Here is a 21,145-nt window from a genome sequence, read left to right as displayed (position 1 = left end):
CGGTCTCATCAGGGCCCGGTACAACTGTAGAAGGACCTCTTTGCTCCTATACTCAACTCCTCTTGTTACGAAGGCCAACATTCCATTGGCTTTCTTCACTGCCTGCTGTACCTGCATGCTTCCTTTCATTGACTGATGCACTAGGACACCCAGATCTCGTTGAACTCCCCCTCCTCCTAACTTGACACCATTCAGATAATAATCTGCCTTTCTATTCTTACTTCCAAAGTGAATAACCTCACACTTATCTACATTAAACTGCATCTGCCATATATCCGCCCACTCACACAACCTGTCCAAGTCACCCTGGAGCCTTATTGCATCTTCCTCACAATTCACACTACCCCCCAGCTTAGTATCATCTGCAAATTTGCTAATGGTACTTTTAATCCCTTCGTCTAAGTCTAAGTCTAAAATATTGATTCCTAATTTAAAATTTCTGTGACTAGTGGTGTGCCTCAAGGTTCGGTGCTGGGCCCCGTTACTGCTTGTCATCTACATCAATGATTTGGATGAGAACATGCAGGGCAAGATTAGTAAGTTTGCTGATGATCCAAAAGTAGGTGGTTTTGCAGATAGTGAAGATGGTTGTGAAAGATTACAGCAGGATCTTGATCGATTGGCCAGGTGGGCTGAGGAATGGTGATGGAATTTAATACAGAGAAATGCGAGGTGTTACATTTTGGGACTTCTAACAAGGGAAGGACCTACACAGTGAATGGTAGGCCTCTGGGAAGTGTAGAGCAGAAGGATCATGGAGTGCAGGTACATGGTTCCTTAAAGGTCGAGTCGCAGGTAGATAAGGTGGTCAAAAGGGCATTTGGCATATTGGCCTTCATCAGTCCGAGTACGGAATATAGAATTTAGGAAGTCATGTTGCAGTTGTACAAGACGTTGGTGAGACCGCATTTAGAATATTGTGTTCATTTCTGGGCACCATGTTATATGAAAGATATTGTCAAGCTTGAAAGGTTCAGAGAAGATTTACAAGGATGTTGCCAGGACTAGAAGGTCTGAGCTATAGGGAGAGGTTGAGCAGGCTGGATCTCTATTCCTTGGAGCATAGGAGGATGAGGGGTGATCTTATTGAGGTGTATAAAATCATGAGAGGAATAAATCAGGTAGATGCACAGAATTTCTTGCCCAGAGTAGGGAAATCGAGGACCAGAGGACATAGGTTCAAGGTGAAGGGGGAAAAATGTAACAGGAATCTGAGGGGTACTTTTTCACACAAAGGGTGGTGGGTGTATGGAACAAGCTGCCAGGAGGTAGTTGAGGCTGGGACTATCGCAATGTTTAAGAAACAGTTAGACAGATACATGGATAGGAAACGTTTGGAGGGATATGGACCAAGCGCAGGCACGTAGGACTAGTGTAGCAGTGACATGTTGACCGGTGTGGGCAAGTTGGGCCGAAGGGCCTGTTTCCACACTGTATCATTCTGACATTGGCATTTAAAAACTCAAAATTAGGCAATCATAAAATATTAAATTTAAATAAATGAGCGTTAACATCTTCTCTTCCTCAAATCTTTCTCCAACAAAATCCATTGATATGAATGGAATCCAAGCCAGTCTGGATAATGCTCCAAGTACGAAAGGAACTCCAGCAAAGGATCAAACCAACAAATCTGTCAGCAATTCCTGGAAATCCATGTTTCACAACAAAGGTCCAAGAACTTAATAAAATCTAAATAAAGCCAGTGTAATAAGTCCATTTTGCCAGCCATGAAAATAAAATGCATATTTTTTCAGTTAACGCGACAAATCATGAAGGATATGGAGCACACACGAAAAATCTATTTTCATGAAAACTTTTTGGAAATATCTAGTTTGGAACACCCAGGCAATCCATCCTAACCTATCTATCTAATCGAATCTATCTATCTAACCTAATCTATCGCCTTTATACCGTGTGGTCAGTTGGTGTTCCATATACCCCATGTAATCTATTCAGGATTACAATACATGAAATAATCTGTATTTATCAGTACAAAACAATTCCCTTCTCCCTTCTGTAGCATCTCCTTAAATGCATCTACAAGTGCTTTGCTCTGTGGTAGTGAAACGTACACATTCTCAATTCTTGAGATTTCTTCTAAGTTCAAAGTCTTGTAGTGGTGGCGTCCATGTGCAGCCATCTATGTAAATGCAAACTTTCTCATGGTCCTCAATGAAAACCGGTTATCATTACAAACACCTTTATTAATCCAGTAATCCACCGGGTGGCGCCTTCAGCAATCGCAGCCTTGCCAATGGACTGTCTTTTTGCCTTTTTTGTTTTTTTTATTGTGTTTTAAAAAGTTTGTGTTAATGTTCTCTGGTTTGTTTTATATGGGGGATGGGGGAGGGGGTCGGGGGAAACTTTTTTTCAATCTCTTACCTTGCCGGAGATCCAATTGTTTTCCAGATCGTATCTCCGGTCACTCTGCAGCCTAACATCATGGAGCTGGCGGACTTGCTCAAGACTGACTTTGAACCACACCGCGGGCCGTGGACTTGCCATCGGAGCCTGCGATCCCCTGCCTGGGACTTTAACACCAAGGTGCTCGCAGTCTCGGGTAGAGACCGATGTCGTGAAGCTCCAAAGTCGCAAAAGGTTCGACTAGCCCCAACTCGGGGTCTGATTGCCCGGCGCGGGGAGCTGAGATCCCCCCCCCCCCCCCCCCCCCCCGATGCAGGAGCTTAATCGCCCCGACGCGGAGGGCCCGACTGCTGGCTATGGGAGCCAAGATCGTCCCGTCCACAGAAGGCTCGAGGGCCCCGACCACGGGAGAACAAAGAAGGAAAGAGATTGAACTTTATTTTTGCCTTCCATCACAGTGAGGAATGTGGAGGAGTCGCTGTGGTGGATGTTTATGTTAAAATGTATTTTGTGTGTCTTGTTGCTTTTTATTGGTATGACTGTATGACAAATCAAATTCCTCATATATGTTGCAAAACATACTTGGCTAATAAAGTATGATTATGATATGATTATGATTAAGTCAGTCCAAATGTTCTCTTCACAAGAGACAAAAAGTTCCTAGTTTATTGTCTTCCCAGATATTTATATCCTCATAATTACCAGTAACACCCTTCAAAATAATTTCTGCTATTCCCTATTACCTCTACACAAGAATATTTTTGCAGTACTAGTGTGGTCTAACCTATATTTAAGCCAGGATTAATGTTCACAAATCTTTCAGTGCAACCCACCACTTATTTTCCGGCACCCTTAGTTCCAGAGCCTTTCTGGATTTTCCGTTTTGCCAGACCAACAGAGGCCATGAACTCCAAGAGAAGTCCGATGAGATCCGAACAGTCAGCCTAGACTACCAATATATCGGCCCGCAACAGCTATGGAAACAGATCTGCCAACTCCGGCCGAGCTGGAGTTCCAGAGCCCCAGCCGTAGCAAGCTGATTCGGCCCGCCAATCAGCTGCGGAAGTTGGCTATGGGAACAGATCTGCCAGCTCCTGCCGCAGGAGGGCAATTTCCCAATGAAATCCCGATGAGGTCAAGATCAACTGCCTCACACAGCCCAGGTGCATTATATATCTACATACTGACAATCAACACTAATTATTGGCAAACTCTTAAGACAGTCAAACTGACGTAAATTAATCAACGACATCTGAACTGCTATCAATGATTTCTGGTAGAATTTAAATAACCTAATCTACCTCACTATAATTTGCTTTACAGCTGATTTTAAATAGGTCACTCCTCTGCAAGATCTGGAAATAATTTTTCTCTCCTTTACTGACAAACATCCAAACCAGTTTACAATACCAATTGAGACTAGTTAATAAAGGAGTAACTGGGCATTATCCATTTTATAACAACCCACATCACTTGATCTTTTGAACATTTGCATATTAAAACATGGACCTAGAAAATCAAAATTACTTAAGTTAAATATAGAATGCAATTCCTGCTTGAAACTCAGCCCCACCTCAACAGACCAGAACCCTTGATGTTCAATACTTACGCTGTCAGTAAAAATGCACCATCCGTGCATCTGTCCAGAGCTTTGCGTGCAGCAGGTTTTGCCGCAAACTCTACAATGCCTTTTCCAGTTGGTTTCCCACGGTCATCTACGATCACCACTGCTCTTTCCACTGGTCCAAAGATAGAAAATGCTTCATCCAATAACTCATTTGATACAAACTGAGGAAGATTCTTGACTGTGAGAGCAGCACCGTGTGTTGCAAATCGAATCCTTATCTGCCTCCCTCTCAGTGTAGTATCATCAAGTTCTGCCTTGGCAATTTCTGCCAAGGTTCTGGTTTCCTGTAATCAAAATAAGCAGGAATTAATTTTCAGTCTTCAATGAAATAAATATTATTCTGGACAAAGAAGCAGTTGAACAGCAACATACATATTCATGGCCTAAGTTACATTTCAGACAGAAAAATGCTGAAAACTTAAGTTGAAAAGGAATGGGAAGATAAAAAAAATGTGTATTTTAACTTGTTGACACCTGGCCCCATATCTACCCGTTCAGGTAAAATACAAAGCTCCTCCCATATAGATCATCATGGGAAACAGGAAAATATGTAAATCCTCAAATATTTGAAGGGAGGAAATTAACCACGGTAAAAAAGATCTTTAGCAATTTTAGATCTGCACCCAAGATAAATATGTCTTTGTGTAAGAATTTTAATAGATAACTAGACAATAGACAATAGGTGCAGGAGTAGGCCATTCAGCCCTTCGAGCCAGCACCGCCATTCAATACGATCATGGCTGATCACTGTGGACCAAGTGGACCCGTTGGGCACATTCCTCGTAGAGGGGGGACAGGGAAGGGGAGAGGGTGTGATTGAGTGAGCCCTGGACCCAAAGCTTCTCCTGTATTGTTGCACCCTCAACCCCCCTTATCCCCCCCCCTCCTCCCCCCACTGACCCACTCCATCCCCCCTACCCACCCCCACTTGCCCCTCCCCTGCCCCATCCCCTTGCCCCTCCCCCACTCCCCCCAGCACTGCCTCCACCCCCACTTCCCCCTCCCCACCCCTATTCTCCCCTCCCCACCCCTATTCTCCCCTCCCCTACCGCCACTCTTCCTGCCCGCACCCCACTCTCCCCTCCACCCCAATCTTCCCTCCCCACCCCCATTCTTCCCTTCTCCCCACCCCCACCCTGCCATCCCTGCCCGCACCCCTCTCCCCCCACCATCAATCTTCCCTCCTCCCCACCCCACTCTTCCCACCCCCCACCCTGCCATCCTCCCCCCCCACCCCCACTCTCTCCCACATTCTCCCCTCTTCCCCACCCTCCCCTGCCCCGCACTGTCCCCCTTCCCCCCCACTCCTCCGTGCGAGGGGGGAGAGGAAAGGGGAGAGGAAAGAGCGAGCTCATCTCTTGAAGACGTGCGGGTCGCATTGACGTTACACACTGAATACCGGCGGGGGGGTCTCATCTCTCACAGAGACAGACAGACTTTGAAAATTGTTAACAAAGTGAGCAATGGCCCTATCAAAATGGAGTCCATGAAGGGAAAACAAGATTGTGGCAGAAGAATCAAACAAGTATTTTACAGCTTCACTAAAGAAAATACAAGCAATATCCCAGAAAAAATAAATAAATAGGGAATTGCACACAAGAGATGAACTCAGGAACATTACAATCATTGGGAAGTGCTACTTAGCAGGTTGTGGGAGTCAGAAAGGAGAAATAAAGCAGGAATCTACAAGGCAAAACACCTTGACTAGGTTTCACAAAAGTTAATAAGCATGTAAGAATTTCATTTTTCCATTTTCACCCTGATGGAGGGTATACAATTGTGAGCCCCATCTCTCTTCCAGTACATGCAGTCTGACCTGAATATTTTGAGCAATTTTGGTTTTAATTTTAAATTTATAACTCTAGTTTTTTTTCCATTTTCACCCCTAATCTTACTTAGTTTACGTAGAGAATTTAAGTTCCTCAAAAGATCTATACTGGCGACAGCGATGCAGCTGTTTGGGCGATGGAAATTTGCTATTGCAGAAATCACAAATCATTTCCTAAAAATTTATGATACAGAATAAAATTTATTCCAGCAGAATTTATGTGGACTAAGTAGATAAAGTTTATAACAGATTTTGTTTTCCAATTTGCTTTTATGGACACACACGTAGATAACATGGCTTTGTGTGATGCAAAATTGTGGTGTGCACCACTTCCTAGGAACACAACCAATCCGTAATGTGGGGGGAAGGGCAGCACCTATAGGGGTAGCAGGTCATTGAAAACTAAAATTACACACTCTGATCACCACCAAGAACCACTTATCGAAAATTTGCAACAAAACCAGTGTGATGACAGGATTGGAACAATTCTATAAAACTGTACATAAATGTACATGTCCTAGTTTAGGGAATTTAAAACTAATGCATGTGTGAAATATTAGCTTTGCAGACATGACCAAAATTCAGAATACAGAACAGATCTGGTCTTTACAATTCACAAACTCACTAAATTAATGGTAATAGATGAAGACCTTTTTTTTTTTTAAGTCAAATGTTAGGCTTAATGCACTTTTTGACAATCATAGAATGCCTGTAGAACCAAGAGTGGCCACAAAATGAGCTAATAAAAATAAATTGTTCACACTGGTTACAACCACCAGTTACAATTTACATAGAGTATAGAAGAACACACATCACTCCCACAAGATACATTCACATCAGGTTGCTTGGTCTACATAAAGATTGATTTATCTTACTCTCTAAAACCAAAGAATTACTTTAAAATAAAGACAATGCACATAGTATGCAAAATTAGAGCACATGGTATTGGAGGTAGGGTACTGACATGGACAAAAAATTGGTTGACAGACAGAAAGCAAAAGAGTGGGGATAAATGGGTCCCTTTCAGAATGCCAGGCAGTGACTAGTGGGGTATCGCAAGGCTCGGTGCTGGGACCGCAGCTATTTTCAATATACATTAATGACTTGGATGAAGGGATTAAAAGTACCATTAGCAAATTTGCAGATGATACAAAGCTGGGTGGTAGTGTGAACTGTGAGAAGATGCTGAGGTTGCAGGGTGACATGGACAGGTTGTGTGAGTGGGCAGATTGGTGGTAAGAATAGAAAGGCAGATTATTATCTGAATGGTGTCAAGTTAGGAAAAGGGGACGTACAACGAGATCTGGGTGTCCTAGTGCATCAGACACTGAAAGGAAGCATGCAGGTACAGCAGGCGGTGAAGAAAGCCAATGGAATGTTGGCCTTCATAACAAGAGTAGTTGAGTATAGGTCCTTCTGCAGTTATACAGGGCCCTAGTGAGACCGCACCTGGAGTATTGTGTGCAGTTTTGGTCTCCAAATTTGAGGAAGGATATTCTTGCTATCGAGGGCATGCAGTGTAGGTTTGCTAGGTTAATTCCTGGAATGGCGGGACTGTCGTATGTTGAAAGACTGGAGTGACTAGGCTTGAATACACTGGAATTTAGAAGGATGAGAGGGGGTCTTATCAAAACATATAAGATTATTAAGGGATTGGACACGTTAGAGGGAGGAAACATGTTCTCAATGTTGGGGGAGTCCAGAACCAGGGGCCACAGCTTAAGAATAAGGGATAGGCCATTTCGAACAGAGATGAGGAAAAACTTTTTCAGTCAGAGTTGTGAATATGTGGAATTTTCTGCCTCAGAAGGCAGTGGAGGCCAATTCTCTGAATGCATTCAAGATAGAGCTCTTAAGGAGAGCAGAGTCAGGGGGTATGGGGAGATGGCAGGAACGGGGTACTGATTGAGAATGATCAGCCACGATCACATTGAATGGTGGTGCTGGCTCAAAGGGCCGAATGGCCTACTCCTGCACCTATTGTCTATTGAGTAACAGCACTGGAGAATATAGATTGATGACATTTTGGGTTAGGACCCTTCTTCAGACCAAAACTGTCACCTATCCCACATTCCCCAGAGGTTGCCAGACCTACTGAGTTACTCCTGCACATCGTCTTTTTTTGTAAACCAGCATCCGCAGTTCCTTGTCTCCACATCTCCATTACTTGCCTGGCTTTGTCCCACCCTGACTTCTGTTCCCACTTTCTCCGCCCCCCAACCTGAATATGGGTCCGAACACAAAATTTCACCTATCCATGCTGTTCAGTTTTATTTTATTGTTATGCTTATAGAGGTATAGGGAAACTCTTTTGTTGCATGCTAATCAGGCCATGTTCTCCTGAGATGCTGCCTTATTTGTGAACTAGTATCTGCAGTTCCTTGTGTCTGTTAATCAGTTGTCAATGATTTTTCAGTAATTTTGTGGGCAAGATTATTCCTGTCTTCTCACACCTAAAGAATGGCATTTATGTGTGGAAGGTCCTGTTGTGGTCCTCATTGTGAAAGAGCCTCTTTAATGTAGGAGTAGATTAATCTGCAACAATCACAATCAGATGACCTCAAAGTGAAAACTCCAGGCCAAGATGTTTATGTGTTGAAGCAACTCTAATAAATGCACAAAATAAATGCCAAGTGTGTTCTCCACCTCGCCCTCTCACCTTTGATATTTACATGTAGCTATAGCCGTTGATCCACATCCCTTTTGTTGATGTTAAAACAATGGTTGATGTGAAAATGTTAATTGCTATATTGAGATTCACAAAATGATTTGAGGTGTCAGTTTTATCTGTTAAATCTGCCTTAAAACTAATATGGAATGGATGGACTGTTTACGAGGAAAGTTGGACAGGCTAGCCTGGTGTCCCCTAAATGAGCGTGAAGAGACTTTATTTGAGTGACTTGGTTGAATCTGATGGTCGGGTTCTCGACTCGAAATATCACCTATTCCTTTACCCCAGAGATGAATTACTCCAGGTTTTTGTAGCTATCTATTATTTAAACATATACATAACAGGTGTCAGAGGTTATGGGGAGAAAGCAGGAGAATGGGGTTAGGAGGGAGCTAGATCTGCCCTGATTGAATGAGAGTAGACGATGGGCCGAATGGCCTAATTCTACTCCTATTCCTTATGACCTTATATCCTGAGGGATCTAGACAGGGGGAATGTGATGTTTTCTCTTGCAGGGCAGCCTAGAACTTGAGGATCCCTACTGAAGAATGAGTCACCTACTTATCGAATCATAACATTTTACAACACTTACACGGGCCCTTTCAGCCTCACTCATCCATGCTGACCGTGATACCTATCTATACTAATCCCATTTCAGTGCATTAGATCAATTTTCTGCCCAAAGCTTCCTATCCAAGTATCAGTCCAAATAACTGATAAATATTATAATTGTGTGGTCTTTATCAACTGTTCTGGTTGCTTGATCCTGAAAACCACCATCCTTTAGGTGAAAATAGTACCCCCTAAATCTCCTTTCCTCCCCTCTCACCTTAAACACAGGCCCTATACTTTTAGACACTGCGATCCTTGGGAAAAAGAATCTCTGAAGAAGGCTCACGACCCGAAACATCACCCATTCCCCTCCAGAGATGCTGCCTGCCCCACTGAGTTACTCCAGCATTCTATCCTATTTATACCCTTCATAATTATATATATTTCTGTAAGGACACCACTCAACTTCCTACATTCCAGCAAGAATAAACTCAGCCTTTACAGTCTCACCAACATCCTGGTTCAACTCTGCTGCACTCTAGCTATGACATCCTTCCTGTAGTGTGTTGAACAGAAATGTATATAATACTCCAAGCATTTTCCAACCAATGTTTTGTATAGCTGTAACATGACTTCCTAACCTTTGATTTCAATAGTTCGGGAAAAGAAGACAAGCACCCAAATACCGTCTCCATTATCCTATCCACGTGTCATTACTTTCAGGCAGTTCCATGTTTCTCCAGTAAATTACTTGAACAGCTTTTTAATAAAGAGAAGTAATGTTGCCCACGTTTGAAAGTGGGTTATTTAATAAGAGGTACAAAATATAAATAAGAGACGCAATGCTCACACTCTGTAGCCCTAACTCAAGTTAGGTAACAAGGATCCACCAGATTTCACACAGATACAAGTAATTTGTGCAAAGAGAAAAAGCCCAAAAGGCAATGGTCATCGTGGAACCCTTAAAGAAAGAATGTTGATTTAAACAAAGAGCTTCCTCAAACTAGAAACCTGAGAATAGGTATTAAGCATAATTCAAAAAGGTTTATGCGAGAAGGTTTATACAACCCGAAACATCACCCATTCCTTCTCTCCAGAGATGCTACTTGTCCCGCTGAGTTACTCCAGCTGTTTGTGTCGATCTTCACATACTTGATTAGATTGCGCTAAATGTGGAAAATCAAAGAAGGGCTTCCCGAAATAGCAATGTCTGAATTTGGGAAACCTTTTAACGCAAATGAGGTCCAAGAAATTGTTAGACAAGATGGAATATGAGAAATAAAAAGAGCTTCTATAGCAAGGTGAAAAGGAAACGGTGGACCATATGAGAAGAACTACTAACCTGCTCATCTAACATCAACACAATATAAAATGTTGTGATTTAATAAAATACCTAGGAACGACTAGGACTGAGGAGTCAATATTGATCTCTGAAATGGAAATCATGCTTCATTAAACTATTGTAATCCATTCAATATGGCCTTGTGGACATGGTAAAGGGGACCCAGAGGATGTGGTATATTTCAATTTTCAGAATGTTTTCAAAATTCCAGATTGGTCAACAAAATTAGAATGCATGGAATTGAGGTAACATACTGACATGGATTGAAAAGTGATAAACCAACAGAAAGAAAAATGCGAGTCCACAATTCTTTCTCAAGTTGGCTGGCTGTAAATGGATTGTTACCACAGGGATCAATGCTCACGTCCTAGTTATTCACAATACATATCAGCAATGTGGCTAAAAAAAAGCATTCATTAATGTACGATAGTGAGCAGACCGAGAAAAGTTGTTCATCAGAGCTATTGCGTGAAAATCAAAATAAAATCACATTGTTAACATGTAAGCGAAGCGAGCAACCAGAAGGAAAACTTACGATGACCTTTATTACAGGTTTGAGAACAAAATTAAAGGCACCTCACTGTAATTAAGAGCATCAGCAAGACCGCACCTGGAGTACGGTGTACTATTCTAATATCCTTACCTAAAAATGTTTATACTTGCCTTAATGAAGTATAATGAAGATTCCTGGAATGGCCGGTTTGCAGGATGAGGAGATTGAGCATTCTAAACCTGTGTTCTATAGTTTCTAGTTAAAATGAAATGTGACCTCATTGAAAATTATGAAATTCTCATGGGGCTTGACAGGGTGAATATTTCAAGTGAGGAGACTGGAACCATTTAGCAATGAAATAGTACCACATTTCTTCACTTGGAAGGCGATGAATTCTTTACCCCGGAAATCTATGGCATCCAAGTCACTTAGAGTAGAAATAAAATTTCTGAATTTTAAGGAATTGTGAAATATCTCAGCATTGGTGTATTAATATCATGTACCTGAGATTCAGTGAAATATCAGAGTGCAGTACAGTGTTATCGCTAAAGGAAAATGTAGAAGGTCTGCAATGAGGTAGATTGTAAGATCAGGTGCATGTTAGCTTGGTTCACTTGGCAGCAGTGCCACAGCGGTGGAGTTGCTGCCTTACAGCGCCAGAGCCCGGGTTCAATCTTGTCTGTAGGGAGTTTATACATTCTCCTTGTAACCATGTGGGTTTTCAATGGGTGCTTTGGTTTTCTCCCACACTCCTAAGGCATACAGGTTTTGTAGGTTGATTGGCATCTGTAAATTATCCCGTGTGTACGATAGTGCTTGTGCGCGTGATGATTGTGGGTCGGTGGGCCGAAGGGTCTGTCTCCCCACTGTATCTCCAAAAGTCTAAAGACCGTTCAGCTGCAACGAAGAAGTCGTTCCTGAATCTGCCGGTACATGCTTTTGGGCTTTTATATCGTTTGCCCAATGGGAGAGTGGAGAAAGGGGAATTACAAGGGGGAAAATGGTCCTTGATTACATTGGCTGCCCATTTCAAGATGGTGTAGGAAAATTCTACTCAGGCAGATCTGTCACACTCTTAGCTGAATAGCAGAGCAGATCCCAAGGGCTACATTTTGTAAAACAAGCCGGAGAAAAATTAGAAATTGAAAGGTCACTCTCCCAACATTGAAAAAAATGATTACCAAATCTGAAAATATCCCATCCTGCCAAAAGAATTTATCATATTTGAATATTTTAACATGTTTGAACAAAAATCCACCCTGGAGGAACTCAACTGATCAAGCTGGAGGGAAATGTGACCGATGACAATTCAGGCCTGGACCCTTCTTAGGGATGTTGCCTTATTCATACATCCAAATAATTTAATTAGCACATATTGTTCAGTTACAAAATATTACACACTGTCTGAAAAGGTTTTTAAAAAATGGATTGCAAATTAGTCTTTGGCCCTTGGTCAAATCACCTCGCCCTGAGAATTTTAAACCTGAAACCCACAAATTGTTGAAGTAACTCAGCAGGTCAGGCGGCATCTCTGCTGGGAATGGACAGGCGATGTTTTGGGTCAGGTAGAGCTCTCGGGCCGAGCAGAATAAAGAGATATGGGGAGATGGTAGGCATGGGTTACTGCTTGTGGATGATCAGCCATGATCACAATGAATGGCTGTGCTGGCTCGAAGGGCCAAAGGCCTCCTCCTGCACCTATTTTCTATGACCCCTTTTCGATGTAAAAATAAATGAAAAAAGGTGCTGGAGTAACTCAGCAGGTCAGGCAGCGCAGTTGGAGAACATGGATAGGCAACGTTTTTCAAGTCGGGAACCTTCTTCAGACTAGCCCAGATACTAAACGTCACCCATCCATGTCCTCTAGAGATGCTACCTTACAAGCTGAGTTAGTCCAGCACTTTGTGTCCTTTTTGGTAAAGTAGCATCTGCAGTTTCACCCTTGTGTCTCCCTTCTTCAGTGTCCCAAGTTCCCTTTGCATGTGTAGGAAAAAACTGCAGATGCTGGTATACACCGAAAACACAAAGTGCTGGATCTGTGCGTTTAGTTTGGTCCAAGATATCAACCAATCCCTAATTAACGAAGTCTTCTCCCAACCCCAGGCCCTTTTAGAAACAAAATGTTGGAGTGCCTGTCCCGCTGGAACTCAGTGGGACAGGCAGCATCTCTGGAGAGAAGGAATGGGTGACCCTCCTTCTTTAGACTTTGCATGTGACGTTTCGAAATTAACGGACGGAAAAGTGAGTGTTAAAAATACCTCCATTTTATAAAAAAAATATACCCAAACAGGTAATGCCGTGAATGGTTACAGTGGAAAGAGGCTTCACATGCATGAAATGGAGGGTGGGTGGATGGATGGGGGAGGGGCGGAGAACAAAGACAGGCGGCCGCACTCACCAGACGGATGAAGCCGAAGCCTTTATCCTTGTTGATGAATATCTCGGATGGCTCCCCATACTTCTCGAACATCTTTTTGAACTCGTCGTCGCTCACGTCGTTGGGCAGGTTGCCGACGAAGAGACGGCAGCGTTGGGTGTAGGTCTTCTCGCCGGGCTTGCGGAAATTTGTCATGTCGACCGTGATGCCGGGCCCGGTGACGGCGGCCCGATCGCCATGTCGGGACGAGGCCTGCTGGTGGTGGTGGTTGTTGGCGGCGCCGCCCGGCCCCGACCCTTGTTCCTGACGGTAATCCCTCTTCCGTGGGCTGTTGTTATCGGAGCGGTTCCGACCACCGGATTTCTGAATGTGATCCTGCATGATTTCTGGAGAAGGAGGAGGGGAAAGAAAAGGACGAGAAAAAAAACCCCAAGGCCTGAAAATTTAACGGAAACAAAAAAAAAACCGCCACCCGCGCGATTGATCGACTCGGCGTCGAATTTTCGATTTTTTTCAGATTGTAAATGTTTTCGCGCGCCCGATGGTCAACCTAACGGTGTAGATTTTAGTTCGGTGGGTGTTTTAGGTTTGATTTGATTTTTTTTTACCTCAGATTTCAGGCCACTGCGTTTCTGACGAACGATCGAAAGCCGCGAAGAGCGCGCGCAGAGGGCGCTGGGAAATATCGCTCGCCTCAACCTAACTTTGGAAACCGAACTTGCTGCTGGTCTCCCGCTCATTGGTCGGATGACGGGGGGAGGGCGGCGGTGTCACAAAGGGCCGATTGAGCGGCTGGGATCCTATTGGTCAGGCCGCTGCCTCTCAGCCAGCGAGCCGAGTGGCGTCGCTCGGCTTGCATGTGCTCTGCCTTCATTCAGTGCGGGCGGGCACTTCCACACGTTATCCACCGACTGCCCCCCCCATTCAGTTACGGAATCAAGCTGGAATCAAGGGATTATGAGGAGAAACCAGGTTCTGGTTGATTACTGCGCAAACACACCTCATAAAAGTGGTTATCTCGCGCAGGTCGGAGTGAGTAGAGTAATGATTAAATTTTGAAGTGGGCTTTTTTTGACCAAGTTGAGATCTTGTTGCTCTATAAGAAAATAACTGCAGATGCTGGTACAAATCGAAGGTATTTATTTATTGAATGGCGGTGCTGGCTTGAAGGGCCTACTCCTGCACCTATTTTCTATGTAAAAATTGTAAAATCCACACACAAGAAAAAAAAACGAGTTGCTTCGAGTCAGAGCGTGTGGAAACAGGCTCTTCTGCCCAACTTGCCCACACCGGCCAACTGCAACTGTCCAACTTTTTCTTAAATGTTGGGATAGTCCCTGCTTCAATTACCTCCTCTGACAGCTTGTTCCACACATCCACCACCCATTGTGTGAAAAAGTAAAGATTCTCTGGAATATTGCAAATTATCGTAGTTTTTCATGTTTCATAAGTGATAGGAGCAGAATTGGGCCATTCGGTCCATTAGGTCAACTCACCATTCAATCATGGTTGATCTTTCTTTTCCTCACCCCATTCTCCTGTCTTCTCCCCATAACCCCATAAACCCATATTAATCAATAATCTTTCAATCTCTGCCTTAAAAATAGCCATTGACTTGGCCTTCTGTGGCAAAGAATTCCATCATTCATAGAACATCATTTTCGACGATGATATTGCACCAAATTCTAATAAATTTTGCAGTTCTAGTTTTGCAGTTGGAGGAGTTCTATATTTTCAAGCGAGGATGGTTTACTGATCAAAGGTAAATATCATTTTTACTTTATAATTTTTTGGTGAATTATGCAATACATTCACTGTAATAATAAACTATTTTGTACATGTATTCGATCTATTCAAGAGAGTTGGATATAGCTCTGAGGGCTAACGGAATCAAGGGATATGGAGAGAAAGCAGGAACAGGGTACTGATGAACAGCCATGATCATATTGAATGGCTGGCTCAAAGGGCCAAATGGCCTACTCCTGCACCCATTTTCTATGTTTCTACATTATACGTATACTACTTTTCTAAAAACAGTGAGCCATACTATTTGACTAACATAGACACCAAAAGCTGGAGTAACTCAGTGGGTTAGGCAACATTGCAGGCAACATTCAAGAAGAAGTGTAAGAAAATAACTGCAGATGCTGGTACAAATCGAAGGTATTTATTCACAAAATGCTGGAGTAACTCAAACGTCACCCATTCCTTCTCTTCTGAGATGCTGCCTGACCTGCTGAGTTACTCCAGCATTTTGTGAATAAATACCTTCGATTTGTACCAGCATCTGCAGTTATTTTCTTACACTGCTGTGTTACTCCAGCATTTTGTGAATAAATACCTTCAAGAAGAAGAAGATACTTTGAATTCTCGATTAACATCTTGTGGAATGCTTGTTCCTCAAGTGAAAATTACAAAAATCAATCTGAATAAATAGAAGATAATTTTGTAACTTAACCTTTAAATTTGTGGCTGAACGCATTTCCCCGTGGGAGACCACCGATCTGTCTGAAAAGTAGATTCCTACCCAGTGAATCAATCTAGTCCCAATTTTATTTTTACTTGGGCTTTCTTGTATTTTTGTCTGCTGGACATTGCCGCATCATCTGTCGTTCGTGGAAAGGTTCTTCTGGACCAACACCTTTGACCACAAGTCCATCTGGCAGTGGTCAGCACGGAACGTCCTGCAGGCACTGCAGGGAAATGGATCCTGTGGCGTGGTTCCCGGAGCAGACTGCCCAGCTTGTCTGGCGAAATGCCTCATCACCAGAAGTCACCAACAAGCACCAAGACCTGACTTGGCCGGCAGTGAGGGGAGCCCTCCCAGTCAGATCCTTCCTGCACTGCCGGAACCTCACTACCAGCGCACGCTGCCCTCGAGACGGCTGCTATGGAGAGGAGACGGTTGCCCACCTCTTTGCAGAGTGGGGATTTGCAAAGAGAGTCTGGAGAGGTTTGCAAGGGTCCCTGTCATGATTTATTGCGAACAGCTCAGTCACAGAGGACTCTGTGATTTACGGACTGTTCCCAGGGACGCATTCAGAGACTGACATCAAGTGCTGCTGGAAGGTCATCAACTCGGTGAAAGACGCTCTTTGGTCTGCCCGAGCTTTGTTGACCTTCCGGAAGAGCGAGATGTCCATCAGGGAATGTTGCCGACTGGCCCACTGCAGACTGCAGGAGTACCTGCTGAGGGACGCACTGAAGCTTGGTGCAGCCAAGGCTCTGTGGGGGAGGACCACAGTCTAGGGTCCTTCCACTGCCGGACATGGGGGGGCAGGGTGTGGTGGAGACGCCCCTCAAAATAAGGGTAGGGATTCTACGCCAGTGTGCCACATGAGTGGCATGGGTGGAGGGTAATTTTGGGTAATTGGTATATTGAATGTATGTATAGCCTCCGAGAATGTCGGATAGAGTTTTGGAAGGAACATGTTTTGTATATATTTATTTCTTGAAAAAGTATTTTTTGATAATTAAAAAAAAATCTGCTTTCTTGTTTATTTTTCCCCCACATCGTTCCCACTGCACAGTCTGCTTTTGATTATTTTAATAAATAGTGAGTTAAATGTTAATTTTTTGAAATGATTGTCACTGGCAATGCCAGAATTTCTAACGCATCCTCAATGGTCAACTCAGTTTTAAATCACAAAAGGCCTGGTCATGATACAGCAGTGCTGTTGGGTAGGGAGTGCTGGGAGTTTAACCCAGTAACGATGAAGAATAGGAATACATTTTCAAATCAGTACAGTGCAACCTGTAGGGGAACCTGCAGGTGATGGTGTTCCCACATATTTGCTGTCCTTGGAATTCTTGATGGTACAGGTCACAACTTTGGGATCTCCTGGGTGAATCACTGCAATATATTCTACTATAGGTCTTACACATTGATATGGGAGGAAATTAATGATTAAAGCAAGCAGGCTGCTTAGTCCTAGATAATGCAAACGCTTGATTTGTTGATCCTGCACTAATTCAGCAAACTGTATTATATCCCGCTCCTGGCTGTGCCTTCTACATGTTGGAGAGGCTTTGGCATTTCAGGTGGCAGGTCACCCATCATAGGATAGCATTTGACCTGCTCTTGCAGGCACAGGATTTATGTAGTTGGTCAAATTGAGTATGGCGATCTTCCCCATGTAGATCTCAAAAGTGTCTGTCAAAAAATACAGCATATTGTACTAATTCATAATATGCTATCTGGTGAACAAGTAAAATAATGGATAGTTAGCTGCCTGCAAAGCAGGAGATTTTTCCAGAAAAGATGGAGACTGGATAGCCATGAAGATCAATGCTGGGAGTATAGCTGCTCACATTTAATAACAATAATTTAGCCTCTGAAGTCAAAACACATTTTCTAAATATGCAAATATTAATGGAAGAGTACTGTAGTTAATACAAAGAAAAACTGCAACAGATTTCAAGATGAAATTAATTTCCTCAACAGGTATGAAGTTGTTCAAATTGTGCAGAGGAGCAAAGGGTTTGGAATACGTGCTGGTCAGTAAAAAAGTGCATCATCATTGGACCCAATGATGCATCTTGGTTGACTTAGAAAGTTTACATCCAAATCCACATATGTAAAGAAAAAGCCAATTCTCCAATACAGTACTCGAAGACTGCTGCAATAACAGGAATTTTGTCTTTCTTATGAGATATTAAACTGAGGCCTGCTCTGCTGTCTCGTGACACAAAAAGCACACTGCAAGTGAAGCTGGGAAGTTACCACCAATATACTGGTTCATATTCATTCCACAATCACAGTGTTATATTTGACTATTCTTTGTTGTTATGGAACTCGATAAATGCAAATTAGTAGCCACATTTTGTATATTAAAACAGTGTTTGAATGCAAACTACCTAATTGATCATAAAATGTATTGGGTGTTCTGAAATATTTAAAAGATGCCCTACAAAGAGTTATTTTTTTAAGTGTGGTGTTGCATAACACCGTGTAGTGAAAATGCAAAACAAGCTTTGACTTCAAAGTTATGCTGAACTTAAAATTCCATTCTTGGAGGTACTATGTACTTCATTATAGGTAGAATGGAGAGCAAAATCAGCTGATTGCAGTTAAAACACTAAATATACTTGGTTTAACTAAATCGACAAATTAAAAAAATCTAAAATGTTTTGATAGTGTAGAGATAGACTTCCTCATCAACAGATCATAATCTGTATGAATTGGCAGCCTCAGCCCCCTGCTCTACTCACTCAATACTCACGATTGGGTAGCCTGACACAGTTCGAACTCCATCTTCAAGTTCGCTGCCTACATCACTGTTGTTGGACAAATTGCAGATTATAGAGTATAGGAGGGAAGATAGATTGACTGACCAAATGATGCCAGAACAACAACCTTGCTCTCAATGTCAATATGATCAAGGAATTTATTGTGGACGTTGGAAGAGGAAGGCTGAGGATCCACAAGCCTGTTTTCATCAAAGGAACGGTGGTCGAGAGAGTCGCAAGTTTCACATTTGTGAAGATTGAGGGGATTTGGTATGTCTGGAAATACTTTCCAGAACTTCTACAGGTGTACAGCAGAGAGCACGGACTGGTTGCATCACAGCCTGGGTATGCAACTTGAATGCCCAGGAACGAAGAAGACTACAAAAAGTGGTGAATGCTGCCCAGCCCATCACAGGTACTGACCTCCCTCCACCATCGAAGAAATCTTTGAGTCACTGCCTCAAAAGGCAGCCTGCATCATCAGACACCCACATAACACTGGTCACATTCTCATTTCACTCCAGACACAGGGAAGAAGTTATAGGATCCTGAAAACTAACATCCAGGTTCGGAGTACCACGTTTACATATATGCTGTGCTGCAGCATAAAATAATTTCAGTTTGGGACATATGACAATAAAACACCCTTGACCCTTGAGAATGTTTCCTCCAGTATATAAGGTCAAAATTACAGCCCATGAATAAAATATTCTGAAATAACAAGGAATTCAGGAGAAATTCCCTTTTGCAAAAGGACCTTGCAACACCAGAAAATAGGCAAATTAAGTAGGCAAGGTGAATAATATAGACATTATAGTAGAGGGTGAAAGAAAGGAGCCAAGGCATAACGAAACAGGGAGCAGATGGGACAATTTTTTAAAGCACTGACAATAGACTGATGATTGGCCTGCTGGCACAAATTGATCTTTCAGTCCTGTTATTTTATTATAGTGAGTGTATGTTTGGATTCTAAAGGCATATCGCAAATGCGGTTTGCTTTTGAGAAATGGATTTTAAAAAATTCACAGCTGGAATCAGATAAATGGAAGACAGTCTAACTAAAAATGTTAATCAAAGTACAGTTTTAGCAGAGTTTGCGCCCCAATTCCATATTGTAAATACAATTTTATTACAACACTTTGCATATCTAGGATTATCATTCTCTCCCATGCTCAGGAATTCAGTTGTTCACATTTGGATCAAGGAGATAGTGGTAAATGTGAAGCCATAGGAAGCAATATAGGTGTAAAGGGAGAAATGGGTGAGCATCCAGTTGGGCCACATGGAAGAGTGAGGGAAAAAGGGGGGGGGGCTGTAGGTGGTTACCTAAAATTGAAGAATTTAATGTTCATACTGTTGGGTTGTAAGATACCCATTATTAAACTTTAATACTTAAAATTAAATGCATTATATATAAAGATATATTAAACTTTGATACTTACAGAGTATCATCTATAGTTTACAAAGTATTTAATTTATATGCTTTAGTTGACTTGGACAAACACTCCTCCCCCATTCCTCCATTAAAAGTTGGTTAACCAGTTCCACAGATCGCAATGATGAATCGCTCTTGGGTTTGCAACATGCCTCACCCGCCAACAATTGGTCTATCGGAACCACCTTGTCTGAAGTCATCTGGTGCTAGCCTTAAGGGCCTGTCCCACTTTAGGCGATTTTAAGGCGACTGCCGGCGACAGTTCACCGGGTGTCGCGGGCATGATCGCGAGGAGTCTTCCAAGTATCGTAGTGGATCTCAGCGCGTCGCTGAGAAATCATCCGGAGTGAAATTTCTCGGCAACAGCTGGCTTGTCGCCAAGTATCGTTGCTAAGTGGGACAGGCCCTTTAGTTTGTCCTTTTGCTTCCAGTTCCTCCTCCCAACAATCAGTCTGAAAAAGCAACTATCCATTTTCTCCAGAGACGCTGCCTGACCCGTTAAGTTACTCAAGCATTTTGTGTCTGTCTTTAATTTATAAAGGTCTCACCAACAGAATTAGCCATTTACTATCTAATCTAATCAAAGACACCTAAACAAATTGTTCCAAAACCATTTCTGTTAGAGGATATCAAAATTTCTGGTCCTTACAGACAACAGAAGATTCCACAACAATTGTGCCTATTTTGGTAATTTGTCTTTATTTAAAACCTTGAATCTTTGCTAACAAGGCCAATTGGAATCAGGGCCTAACTAGCAAGTTTTAGAGGGTTACAACTTATATAAATCACCGCCACCTGTAAGAAAATTAACCATTCACCACCATTTTAATACCATAGTCAAGTTTGTATTGGCAGTGACAGTGATTCTTTAATTCAATGCCTTCAATTTTGCTTGCAATTCTATTAAACATTTCATGATGCAGCCTTTTAAGATGTAGACGTCAATCATATGGCCTTCACCCACCGTTCTTCAAAATTTCCTTTTTTTAATTTAAATACATTTTTTTTTGCATCAAACACTCCTGTCCGTAAGCCTTTCTGTTATCATAATTTTTCAGTTTTACTATTTCACGCTTTGGTAATCGTGTGAAAGGCTATGTTCAATTTAAATATTTACGCAATTATTGTAAGTCATAGACTGAATACAGTAAAAAAAACATTTACATTAGCAAGCTACCAGATGAATAATATCGAAATTAAAATATATGGCAGTCCAAAAACAAAGAC

At 42.4% G+C, this 21,145-nt stretch overlaps 1 protein-coding gene across 4 annotated transcripts in view; it reads right to left on the bottom strand.

Annotated features, from left to right (window-relative positions):
- The window catches only part of LOC144600665 (non-POU domain-containing octamer-binding protein-like), a 70,278-nt gene extending 56,289 nt beyond the window's left edge, over positions 1-13,989 (bottom strand). For all 4 annotated transcript variants that reach the window (XM_078412520.1, XM_078412516.1, XM_078412517.1 and 1 more), the window contains exons 1-3: positions 13,863-13,989; positions 13,276-13,640; positions 3,974-4,275 (exon numbers count right to left, since the gene is read on the bottom strand). In XM_078412520.1, coding sequence (XP_078268646.1) covers positions 3,974-4,275; positions 13,276-13,635 — 662 coding nt within the window. In that variant the 5' untranslated portion in view covers positions 13,636-13,640; positions 13,863-13,989. The remainder of the gene's footprint in view (positions 1-3,973; positions 4,276-13,275; positions 13,641-13,862) is intronic.
- Positions 13,990-21,145: the final 7,156 nt, after the last annotated feature.

This window comes from Rhinoraja longicauda, chromosome 15 (assembly GCF_053455715.1).
Source record: "Rhinoraja longicauda isolate Sanriku21f chromosome 15, sRhiLon1.1, whole genome shotgun sequence".
Taxonomy (NCBI): domain Eukaryota; kingdom Metazoa; phylum Chordata; class Chondrichthyes; order Rajiformes; family Arhynchobatidae; genus Rhinoraja; species Rhinoraja longicauda.
The sequence above is the reverse complement of the archived record's forward strand: the minus strand, read 5'-3'. Positions and strand labels throughout refer to the sequence as shown.